At 39.7% G+C, this 12,513-nt stretch overlaps 1 protein-coding gene across 2 annotated transcripts; it reads left to right on the top strand.

Moving 5' to 3' along the window:
- Positions 1 to 950: 950 nt before the first annotated feature.
- Positions 951 to 12,312, top strand: CREBRF (CREB3 regulatory factor). Of its 2 annotated transcripts, XM_010145858.1 has the most exons (9): positions 951 to 1,125; positions 2,090 to 2,215; positions 3,067 to 4,150; positions 4,639 to 4,740; positions 8,505 to 8,699; positions 10,769 to 10,958; positions 11,378 to 11,451; positions 11,848 to 11,970; positions 12,197 to 12,312. In XM_010145858.1, exons 1-9 carry the CDS (start codon positions 1,117 to 1,119, stop codon positions 12,310 to 12,312), a joined length of 2,019 nt encoding a protein of 672 aa, XP_010144160.1. In that variant the 5' UTR covers positions 951 to 1,116. The 2 variants fall into 2 exon arrangements, with proteins under 2 accessions (XP_010144160.1, XP_010144161.1); XM_010145859.1 differs by lacking the exon at positions 4,639 to 4,740.
- The last annotated feature ends 201 nt before the right edge of the window (positions 12,313 to 12,513 follow it).

The raw sequence follows: 12,513 nt of genomic DNA, 5'->3' as shown, positions 1-12,513 counted from the left end.
GATGATTTTTATTATTGTTGTTTTTGATATAACACTGCTCTTTTTTGCTTCCTGTTACTTATTTTATGAGTCTTTCATCATGCTTTTAGTGTAGATACAGTTACTGGTGTTTGTGCTAAGGTGCTTGCCTTTTTACAGTTCAGTTTTTCCTTGCATTGTTAAAAAATGCGGGAATGAGGCTCAGAAAAGTCTTTCGAAACACATCTGAAGTAGCAGTGGGTCTATAGAAACTACTCAACTGGTAAAATTACTAATAGACAAATTGGACCAATTTCACCATGTGTCTTACTTGAAATTAATAGAGAAGGTATTTTATTGGGCAGCTATGAATTCAGCACAATTTTTAATTCTTTGTGTTGGGGAAGTCTGTCTCTTCCCTTCCTGTGCAACGGACAGCAATCACGCTTGCTGTAATCCCTCTGCCACTAGATGTTGCTGTGTGAGTGACTGATATCGTCTTATCTGATGCTGGATGGATGAATCCCTTAAGAAAAGGAGGAGATACTGCTGAAGCAGCGTTGCTGCCTATTCTGAAATGGGTATTTCGAGACGTTTGCCTGAGACATTTTTAGAATTTATTTGTTCTGTTACATTAATCATAGAGATTGTTTCTCTCTGGTATACCCAGTGGTATGCTGGTCATCAGTGCCATTTAGGCCGGCTTTTCACATGTCTGTAAGCTCATGGTCTTGGTAGTGAGGAAAAAAGGCAACAGAATGTAACTCAGCCAGGAAGCTTTTGCGGAACTCCGTTCTGTAGCATCTGTGGCTTTATGTTCAATGGAAGAGGTCGGGGAAGAAAATGTGCTGTACATTCCAGCATGAGCAATAATCACTTCTCAGGGGCAATTTTTGTCTTCACTTCACTTTGGCTGTTTTTTAAGCACTAGCATTTTGGTGAATGATTACTGACCTCCTTGGGGGTTTGCTGTGTTTATTCTGCATAGAAGTCTACAAATAGAAGAGCTCCATCAGGGTGAACTCAAGTTATCCTAAGGAAAAATTTCATTGCATGGATTGAGTCAAACTCACAGAGACTGAAGTAAAGCTGGAAAGGAATCTACAAGTGACTAAAACAAGAAGTTTGGAATTGGATTTGGGGAATCTGGGCTTGGAAATGCCTCAGGTAAGTCTGTTATGATTTTATTTGCTTCTGTAAATAATTTTGCTCCCTTATTTAAAAAAGTTTAAGAGCAACCAGGTGACTGGCATTAGCAGGGAGACTTTATAAGAGAATAAATGATTTATATTTTTTAGCATCCTGGTAGTGTCTATGGTGGAAGCTGTGTTGCAGCTCTTGGAGCTGTTATTTGTTCACACAGCAAGATGCAGCATAGTTATCTTGATGAGGGTGGATGCCTGGAGAGCAGCCTTTTATTACTGCAGTGATTCACACATCAGCACACTGAGCGACTTTCAGCATACAGTGTTTCTCCTTTCCCAACCCTCAGGGCAAGTGTGTCTAGAAGAGAAATAGAGGTCTGGAATTAAATGTAGCAGAAAGCCTTGCTGCCCATTCCAGCATGCCCAGTCATCCTGCATAATGGTTTTTTGCTAAGTTCTACTTTGTTCTCAAGAGATATAACGCTCTTGATTTAGTTGTAATATGTTTTGGTTTTGTTACAATCCCAGGTGGAAGTTTTGTGAGTTCTAAGGGTTCTAAAAACAGTCGACACTGCTTTAGTACAAAATGGTTTGTATTAGGCTGAAGGCCCTGCAAGCGTGTAATGCCTATTGATACGCACAGATCTTGCCAGTAGTGGCTCTCCTACAAATGCTAACATATCGCTAAACTTGACAAACGCATGAGAATTTCAAACCAGCAAAAAAGATGAATGAGCAATGCTCTTGCAGCTATATGATGAATACAAATGTGTCCTTTGATTAAAGAGCTGCATGTTGTTAGCTGCTCTTAAAACACTCTCTCGCTCTGAGAAATGATATATCTGTGTAGTTAAAATCCTTCCAGATGCGAGTAGAGCAGAAGTTCAGAGACTTGGATGAAATGGCAATGCTCTTTATGTTTTGTCAAAGAAGATAATATGCCTTTTTATAGCATGCCTCAAATGTCAGTATCAATTCCGTTGTAGCCCAGTGTGAGTGGAATGGACCCTCCTTTTGGGGACGCCTTTCGGAGCCATGTGTTTTCAGAGCAGACTCTGATGAGCACAGATCTCTTGGCAAGCAGTTCAGATCCAGACTTCATGTATGAACTGGTAGGTCATTTTTCTGTGTGTTCATAACTTCCTCTTCTTGAGAAATACTCTGAGTTTGTGCAGTAATAAAGGCATATTTGTTTGAGAACGCTAGATTATTCATTACTGCTAGCCGCTGATTAGGGAAGAGCTTAACTGCTTGTCCAGCAAATGTGATGCTTCTTCAATAGATGTTTGTTAAAGCTGGCCATCAGGAGAGGCTTGATATGCAAGTCTCAGATAGAGCTGTGTTGACATTATGTAATAGTGCTTGAGACTCTTCTGACAATCTTTTCTGCAAGACCAGCTATATGCTACCTCACCCAAGCTGTGAATGCAGGGGAAGCAAAATAAAAGTTGACTTATGACCTACTTATACTGGCATTCTTTTATTCTTTTTTTTTCTCTGCATCAAAGGAGAAAGGTATCTCACAGCAGTTATCAATCATGTTAGAAAGAGGTTTTCCAGGGAGTGGGAGACTTGAGCGTATTGTGTTAAGCACGCAGCAAAGATTGACCTAGGTTAACAGAGAATAAAACACCTCGGTTTTGAAATCTTTCATAGTTTAAATACCTGGATATCGGTAATAGTGTAGTTCCTGATGACCAGATGAATTTGCAATAGCAGCAAATTAATCCAGTGGCATTTGAGTTGTACCTTTAGCAGTCTCTTCAGAAGTATCTGCTGCTGAAGCATGGAAGTTGGACTCCATTCTGCCCCTCAAAAGAAGCTTTTAGTTGGAAGCTGAGGTGTTTTCATGTTATCACTCTTACACTTTGCTGGAATTCAGCTCACCATGCTAGATTAAGTAGAGGACAGAGATGATTGATACTTTTTTGTATTAATTTTTAACTTGTCTTCTTATGCACAGGACAGAGAAATGGACTATCAGCAAAGCTCCAGGGAGAACTTACTTTCAATGGAGGACTGCAAAGACCTTGAGAACTTGGAGTCTTTTACAGACATCCTGGACAAAGAAGCTGCTGTCACCTCTAAGTGGGAGCAGTGGGACACCTACTGTGAAGACTTAACTAAGTACACTAAATTAACCAGCTGTGACATCTGGGGAACAAAAGAGGTGGATTATCTGGGCCTTGATGACTTTTCAAGCCCATACCAAGATGAAGAGGTGATAAGCAAAACACCAACACTGGCTCAGCTTAACAGTGAGGACTCCCAGCCTGTTTCTGATTCACTCTATTACCCTGATTTGCTCTTTAGTGTAAAACAAAACCCTTTAAATCCTTTGTTACCTGGCAAAAAAATTGCAACCAGAGCAGCAGCCCCAGTCTGTTCCTCGAAGAACGTTCAGGCTGAGGCACCTTTGTCGGACTGTGTTCAGAAGGCAGGCAAACCTGCAACTCAGCCTGCTTCCAGTACACAAATCATGGTGAAGACCAGTGTGTACAATAATGAAAAGGTGAACATTCATGTTGAATGTAAAGACTATGTTAAAAAGGCAAAAGTAAAGATCAATCCTTTACCGCAGAGCAGACCAGTGCTGAGCCAGGCACATGCTGATGCAGCAAAGGAAAACACCTGCTATAGTGGTGCTGTAGCAAAGAGACAAGAAAGAAAAGGAATAGAGTCCCCACACGGTCACAGTACGCCTCCTGTTCTGCCTTTTAAAGAGACTCAAGAACTGCTTCTGAGTCCAGCCCAGGAAAGCCCAGGGCTTATTGTGGGGGAGAGCAGTCTTTCTGCCAGCACATCAGTGTCAGATTCTTCACAGAAGAAAGAAGAGCACAACTATTCTCTTTTTGTAACAGACAGTTTGGGTGAGCAGTCAGCCAAAGGAGACCCTGAGGAAGACGAGGAGGATGAGGATGATATTGAAGATGAGGACCATGATGAAGGATTCGGCAGCGAGCATGAGCTGTCTGAAAACGATGATGAAGAAGAAGATTATGAGGATGATAAAGATGACGACATCAGCGATACTTTCTCAGAACCAGGTACCAGCAATGTTGGGCTTTGTTAATATGGAGATTAATGGATTTGTCTGCCAAGAGGGAAAGAATGCTTCTGAGTGCTTTATAGTGACAGATGAGCAACATTGATCTTAAATTGTGAACTTCCATCTCAGATTTGTGCTTTGCAAACTGTAATTCATGAAAAGTGTACAAGGTCTCTATTGCCCTCTTTCAAGAAAAACTGCATAAACCGTGGTCAGGCAACAAAGCTGATAATAGAGAGTACAGGAAAGCTAGTTTGTAGCCTAAGGTCATAGAGCAACTGCCTGCAATTATCTTCTTTTATCATGGCTTGACAGTAGGACGAGCAGAGCTTTCTAGTGCTTTAGTAGGTTGCTGCTTTGAATTTATCCAGAGTTGTACCTCTTGAGAGCTGGTATAATATCATAGCCTGACTGTAGGTACAGTTTTCCAGAGAACCCAGATACCTACCACTGAAACTAATAGAACCATTTCTTGGTGGTTTTCAGCAGTAACACTTAGTGAGTCTTCAAAGGATACTGAATTCCTCTCTTCTGCATGTAGAAATGGAGCCTTAACAACAGAAATAAGAACTAACCTTCACCTAGAAGGTAACAAAGCGGTAATGTTGTATACAAACAAAATCTGAAGGGAAAGGCACAGGACTGTAGCCAAGAATTAGTTTCATTGTAAAAAGTATTAGAATATTCACGTTTTAAAAATGCTTTGTAGTGGAGTATGAGAATTAAGTTATTCAGACATTTGGCAATATGGAACTTCGGGGGAGGGGGGAAGGCAGCTGAAATTTTGCCTTTTGAAAAAGAGCAGCTTCCCTAAAGCTTGCCAGTGTTTGTCATAAAGAACTCTCAGTTTAAATTATTTTCTAAGTAGATTTCCCGAGCTGGCATTCAGCTTGTTAAGCATTATACCCTTTATGTTACTTTTACATGTACATAGCGCATTTTTATGAGCATTTTAAAACTGCTTCCTCCCTTCTTCTGAATTGAACTCCCTCTACTTTCTGGGGCTTTTAGTAGCTATTACACTATTAATGACTGCTGTACTGCACAGCGCTTGCAGCCCACGGAGCCGTGTTGCGTAGCAAGCCTGGTAACCTTGAAAGAGATGTTGTATTAAATTCTGGGCTTTCAGTTGGTGGCATTACATGAACTATTTGCCATTTGTTCAAATTTTACTGACAAGCAATCTCTCTCGCCTCCAACCATGGGTATGCCGTGCAGTGCAGTACCTGAGGAACTCGGCTCCCACAAGCTTGCTACGGCTTTAAGTGAAGGAAGCCATTCACCTTGAGTATGGTGGTACTAAAAGTTTGACGGTGTGCTTTGATTATATTAGCAGTTCATGTCTCCAGATATTTAATGATGTCACTCTTGTACTTCGTGTTGCTTTTTTACCTTTATCCACAGTATTTACTGTTACCCTAAAGTTTCTAAAAATAGACAAAGCACAGGAAGATTTAACCTTCCACAGTACTGAAACCAAAATCAGTTGATAAATTTAGGGTGAAAATGTAATTTACTGAAGGGACAAGAACTTGCTAGTTATTGCTGTCCCTCCGATGTGTTTTATACAAACTTTGCTTTTGTTTGTTCATCACATACATTTTTGGAGTGCATGAAATGATTTCTTAAAGTGCTGGTGTTGACCAAGGAAATACTGTGGTATAGAGAACTTCAGAATCTTAGAGAAATAGCTAAAAATGTGTCTGGCTGTCAGGCAGGTTTAGGCAACAATGTTTTTGTTATCACCGTGGCACCAATTCAGCAATTTTGGTCACCTGCAAAGGTGATCTATCATGGAATTATCAGCCCAGGCTTTTTCCAGCACTTAAACTTTTTTTGCCCTTACTAGTATATTTTACCTATCTCATTTAATGTAAGTATCTGGAAATGATTGCTTCTCCCATTAAGTAGTCAAGAGATTCCAGAAATGGGAGATGCAACAACTGATTCAGTTTTCAGTAGCACTGGAGAGAAAATAGCTGAAAGAGAAAAGTGCTTATAGAGACACGGAGATTGCTTGAAGAGGTTGCACTGTATCTTTTTTGAGCAATTCAGTTTTCAGTAGCACTGGAGAGAAAATAACTGAAAGAGAAAAGTGCTTATAGAGACATGGAGATTGCTTGAAGAGGTTGCATTGTATCTTTTTTTAGCGCCATCCTGACCATCAGATGGAGGGAAAGACCCATGAATGGGTTGAAGGAAGTCAGTGTGATTAGATGGTACAGAGAAGGGTTTTTCTGGTTTTGTTTTGGTGGGGCTTTTCTTGCTTTTAATCTGTCGAGATGCAGAAGTTGTGTCTGTCCTGTTCTCTGTTTTACTTAATTTAACCCTGGTGAATTTGAACCTAAAACCCTATAGTGAGAGGTGCGAAGAAAGATTTTTAGGAGGGATTTGCAAAAGTCTTGAAGGGTAAATACAAGAACCTTTTCAGGTTTCTTAGAAGCCTGCCAAAGAAAATGAGACTGCTTTGGGATCTCTGCCACGAGGAGAACTCAAGGAAGATGAATGCAGTGCAGAAAAGCTGAACAGATTTGTTGCACTCCTGTATGTTAATGGACTAGGTTAGGACACTGTGCACTAGATTATTTTATGTAACTTTAAAATGATAGCAGGTCAATGTTAGAGTTGCAAGGCAGGATGCATTAAGTCAGCGTAATTTAAGTTGCTAAATTAATTATAGTTTAAATAAGCAAACAGGAAGTCTTGATTTTAACCTTGTACATTTGTACACATCAGCTCTTAAAGAGATTTGTTTTCATCAGTTGGCTTAATTCTGTGTTATCATGAAGATGGGCTAAATTTATACATATCTATATAATCAGTTATGTAGCTTGACATGTTTTTTCAAGTGGAAAGTGGTTTTCTTAAGAGTATTTTGATACTACTTCTGTCAAATGCCATGTGGTAAAGTGGAAGTACAGTTAAAAGTATTGATGGTATTTGAAACTAATGGAAATTGTCATAATAATTTTGGCTATACAAGAAAAATGTTTTATAAAGCGTGTTTAATTGCTTGATTTGCCTTTAAAATACTGTCTTTTTAATAAACTAGAGAATCAAAGTAAGTGAGTTGATGAAATGATTAGAAGCAGAACTTTAGAACTGATTTCATTCTTCTGTGCACCTAATTTTTATTCATACTTTGGCTTATAAAGTGAAAGTCAGACCAAAGTAAGAAAGTTTGTTTTTCCTCTGTCAACTGTTTTTTCAAGTGCAGACAAACTAATTGAATGGACTGTTTTAGAAAGAAGAAAGTGTTCTTTGTGCTGCTGTTAAAAGATGAAGCAGAGCTCAGGCATATGGGGTCAAGGCTCATTACGGCCTGTTCAAGTGCTGGTTTTTCTTTAAGCTTCATCAGTGTCTGTGGTGTTTGGAAATGCATTCTAAGGAAACATAAATTATCATACGGCATTTTAGTACAGAAGGTGATGCAGTGGTTTGGGTGTTTTTAACCTTAGTATAGGATGTCTTTATTTTCTAAAGCATAGGCAAGATTTAAAAACCTGTGGTTTGTGTTTACATAATTATGGTATAAATATTTATGTAATGCGGATAGTGGCATGACAGTTTCCATGTACTTCATGAGCAGTTCATCATACCATGTGCATCATAATATACCTCTAAAATATGCTGCAGCTTTACTCTGGATAATTTCTCTTCGTTCCACTGAAGGGGTTAGGGAGAGATTGAACAGCTTGTGTCCAGATCCTTTCAATTTCTTTTCTTAGGGGCTTTAGGTCATTGTCCTGATAACAGAGTCCCCTTCCTCTCGTCTATGAGAGATGGGTGGTTTGATTTATTTCCCGAAGGTATTCAGACTCCAGAAGGAACAGGAGTTGGACTTGATGATCCTAGCTGGATCCCTTCCAACTCAGAATATTCTATGATTGAATAATTTTGCTTGCTTTATTAGTCTTTTGCTAATCCATCTTTATTATCTGCTTCTCTTTCCATGCTTTTTGACTAGAGATTAATTAAAATGTGGAGGCGAGTTAGGATTATGTTCCAGCAGATTCATGAAGAAAATTGTAAGGATGGAAGAACACTCTCCAACAGCTGTTGGCTGTACCCTGCAGTGGTGGTATTCTGGGGGAGAAGAGCAATAGAGCTTAAGGGGTCACCAAACATAAAGGGGCTTTCAACGCATAAATAATTCGTCTCTTTTCGACTTATGAAGCACCATCGCTGGCTCAGTGTCTATCCCCAGTAGTAGCTGACGCTGAAGAGCAGGTCTGTTAGATAATGTAAACCAGGTCTTGTCTGTGGTTTTGCTCTTGAATACTAAATTCACTATTAAAAGACTAGAAATAGTTTTGTCAACATCATATAAAAAATGCAATGCATCTCTTTAGGGTATGAAAATGATTCTGTGGAGGATTTGAAAGAAATGACTGCAATATCCTCTCGGAAAAGAGGCAAGCGAAGATACTTCTGGGAGTACAGTGAGCAATTAATGCCATTGCAACAAGACAGAATGCTGAGGCCGTCTGAGTGGAGTCGAGATACGTTACCAAGTAACCTGTATCAGAAGAATGGTCTCCATCACGGTAAGAATAGAGTTCTAGTTTTGAGTGAATGTCTTGGTTCTGACACCTTCAGTAGCCAAACTCCCATCCTTGCAAGTGCCAAGAAGTCATGTTTTGGCAATGAATATAAATCATTAAAACACTGTAAGTCTGTTGCTCAGTTAGCAGAGTTCTGCACAGTGTCCAGGGGAGGCACAGTGAACATACAGCAGGAACTTCCAGTGTGGTTTCTTCCAGAAGAAGGTGGATGAATTGAGAATTGTGACTTCCAAGGGCTTTCAGTGGTAACCCCAAGAGTCTGAAGTTTCCTGTAAACATATTGGATGAGTCACTTGATGGACATTTTCTCCTCGTAGCTGTTAGTTTCAGTTTTGCTGGTGTTAGAAGTAAGCTGGAAGTGATCTGAGATGCAGAGTTCACGCTGACTGCAGTGTGGACTTGAAGGACACGCAGTAAGGTGTAAAAGCTGTCTGGATTTGCTCCTTCCGACTTGTTTCTCCCACCTATGTGAATGCAGCACAGTGAAGCAGTTACTTTTCTGTGATTAAACTATTTCCTTAAAATACCCTCTTAGAAACTTAAATCAAATTGTCTAATAACTGTGGTTAATTCTCGTAACGTCTTGATTAGCAATTTGCTGTGCCGCGCACATGACTAACGTCACCCAGCACAAGCCACTCGTAGGAGTAATGTTTGTTTTCTTGTCACAGGACCTCTTTGGTAGGCTGCTCCCTTTGATCTTGACTTTGAAGGGGAAAAGGATACCAGCTCCCCTGGTTCTAACGTTAACATTCCCTTCCGATTGAAAATTACTATCTTTAACACGTCAGTTTACCTTCTGTAAGGTTTTTGTTGTTATTTGTAGATTCATTTAGGGAAGAAAACTTTTTTAAAAATCTCCTTAGTTTGTATATGCTTATTTTTCTTGTAGTGAAATATCAATACAGTTATAGAATCACAGAATTGTTTTGGTTGAGAGAGACCTTTAAGAACATCAAATCCAACCGTTAACCCAGCACTGCCAAGTCACCACCAAGTCATGTCCTTCAGCACCACATCTACACGTGTTTTAAATACCTCCAGGGATGGTGACTCCACCACTTCCCTGGCCAGCCTGTTCCAATGCTTTACATCCTTTTTGGTGAGGAAAAGTACCTGAAGTCCCTGTCACTGTCCCTTCTTGTGATGTCCTATATCTTTGTTATTAAAGAACAACCAACCAAACATGCCTTGAGGGCTCAGTGCTACCAGACCAGAGGAGCAAGTGACCTTTAAGTCAGGTGTGTATGCAAGGGATTTGTAGAGTCAAACACTACATAACTACAGAATATAACACAGGTCGGATTTTTTTAGACATGTGCTGAGGTCATTTACTACCTCAGATAAATCGTGCTAAATTATTAGCACTCTCATAAATATTTCTGGAGCAGATTTTGTTAGTTTTATTATAATTTTATGCAACAACCAGCATTTTCAATAGCAATCTATAAAAAGACACATGGCAGTGGCAGAGAATCTTAAGGAATAAAGATTTTTGTCTTGACTATATGTATTTCTTGAGGAAAACCAGGCCTTAAGTAGCTTCAAGTACATACAGAAGTGGTTAACTAGCTTTTGTGTGGATCATTTGAGCTCAGTATCACTGAAGATCCTTGACACTCTTCCTTAAAACAGAACTTTAGCAGTAAGATTATTTATGAATGTCATCAACTTGAGTGTGCAAGAGGATACATTGGCTGAATACATGAGTTGGCAAGTTAGAGCTGGGGCAAAACAGCTGGGTTTGACCTTGAGACATACATTTTTTAACACAGCTGTGTGTATACTGTCTGTCACATCCAGTAGACTGGCCAGCAGTATTTGCTCTTATCTGATCTGGATACAGTAGGTATTGCACAAAGCAGTTTGTCTGGAAATGCTGTTTCTATTGTGAAAGGCCGTAGGGATCACATTATTTCAGTCCTTTCTCTTTTAAGGAACAGAGGAACTTAAACTGCACCCAAAAAAAACCCCCATACTTAATGTTTTTTTTAAGGTTTCTGTACGTATTGTATCACTTCCCTACCCAACTTTCTGCCTATTTAAAACAGGAAAATATGCAGCAAAGAAGTCACGGAGGACTGACGTAGAAGACCTGACTCCCAACCCCAGAAAACTCCTACAGATCGGTAATGAACTGAGGAAGCTGAATAAGGTGATCAGTGACCTGACGCCAGTCAGTGAACTTCCCATAACTGCCAGACCGAGGTCAAGAAAAGAAAAGAACAAGCTGGCTTCCAGGTATGTATTAGACAATGCTACATGGACAAGTAAATTTGGATGCCCACAACTCAAGAGATCCTGCTTCATCGTGGCAGTTCCGGCAATGGGCTAATTACCAGTTATAAAAAAAGGCAGAGCAACTGGCACTTTGGAGATGTAGTTTTCCTGTTCCCTAGATAACACTGTATTTCCACGGGAAGCTGCCTTCCTTAGCTGCAGGGCAAATGATTGATACAGCGGTAAAACCCACCAGTGTGCAATGTGTGCAGAGAGAGGTAGCAGAGCGCTTTCAGGGAGAGTGAGTGAGCAGACAGGTCATTTTGTACATCACAGCTCTGGGAGTATTGGTTGATGAGTTTATGTAGCAAACAAACAGATGCTCGTAGTATTCTGGAATTTTTGTTAGTGTTCTAATTCTTCCCCTCTTCTTACTATAGGGCTTGTAGACTAAAAAAGAAAGCCCAGTATGAAGCCAATAAAGTAAAACTCTGGGGTCTCAACACGGAATATGGTAAATACAACTCTTCACATCTTAATTTTTCTTTTGTTCAGACAAGTCTGTGTTTTGCACCATCAGTAACCTGGGTAGTACCTGGCAGTTTATAGAGAAAACAGGGCTGGTACAAACCCAACAATTTTGTTGGTACAAAACCAGTCCACTCCATAAAGCGTATGTAAATGGGGTTACCTGCAGTGTTGAGCTACTTTTCAGATGTAAATTATGTAAGTGTGTGTGTGTAATATAAATATTTTTGAAAGAACATTTTTACAGATGTAAACTATTACATCTTAATTTTACAGTAAGTGTGATGTGACACCTTTGACAGAGATAACAGTGCGTGGACAACTATCTTTTGCTCGAGGGAGAATGCGCTGTAAATCTAATCCAGTTTTTTTTTCTTTGCAGATAATTTACTATTTGTGATCAATTCCATTAAACAAGAAATTGTTAATCGGGTGCAGATACCTAAAGATGATAGAGGAGTCAACATGGAACAAAAGCTGAACTTGCTTATTAAAGACACGCTTGGTAAGCAGTAAACTTAATGTCTTTGCATCTGTGTGAAGAGGCATCTGGTCTACGATGCGTTAGATTGCAAACCGTTTCTGGAGTAGAGAAAGGAAAGAAGCGCTTCTTCCTTTCAGTTGCCTTTTGGTTGGTTGCTAACCAAAATGTTCATTGGCTTTGTTGCTTACAGGAATGTACAAAAGTGTCCCAGGAATAATAACCTTACGGCACATTTCTCCCTCTTTAGGACTACCTGTAGCTGGACAGACATCAGAGTTTGTGAATCAAGTTTTAGAGAAGACTGCCGAAGGAGACCCCACCGGTGGCCTTGTAGGGCTACGAATACCAATGTCTAAAGTTTAAGACGTGACTTCAGCTCTTCTCATCGGTCAGATTCTTCCTGTGTGGTCAAGTACTTTGTTGTAAATTGCATTCTGGTCTGCATGTCAGTTTAGCATTATAGAAACACAATTAGGTTCCATTGTTTTTAAATAACAACATAGTGAAACAAATCAAAGCATGATATAAAATGCTTCATAGCATTTTTGGACCATAAACCACATA

Source organism: Buceros rhinoceros, unplaced genomic scaffold (genome assembly GCF_000710305.1).
Source record: "Buceros rhinoceros silvestris isolate BGI_N320 unplaced genomic scaffold, ASM71030v1 scaffold21781, whole genome shotgun sequence".
NCBI classification, from domain to species: domain Eukaryota; kingdom Metazoa; phylum Chordata; class Aves; order Bucerotiformes; family Bucerotidae; genus Buceros; species Buceros rhinoceros.
This window is presented reverse-complemented; position numbering and strand designations above follow the sequence as displayed.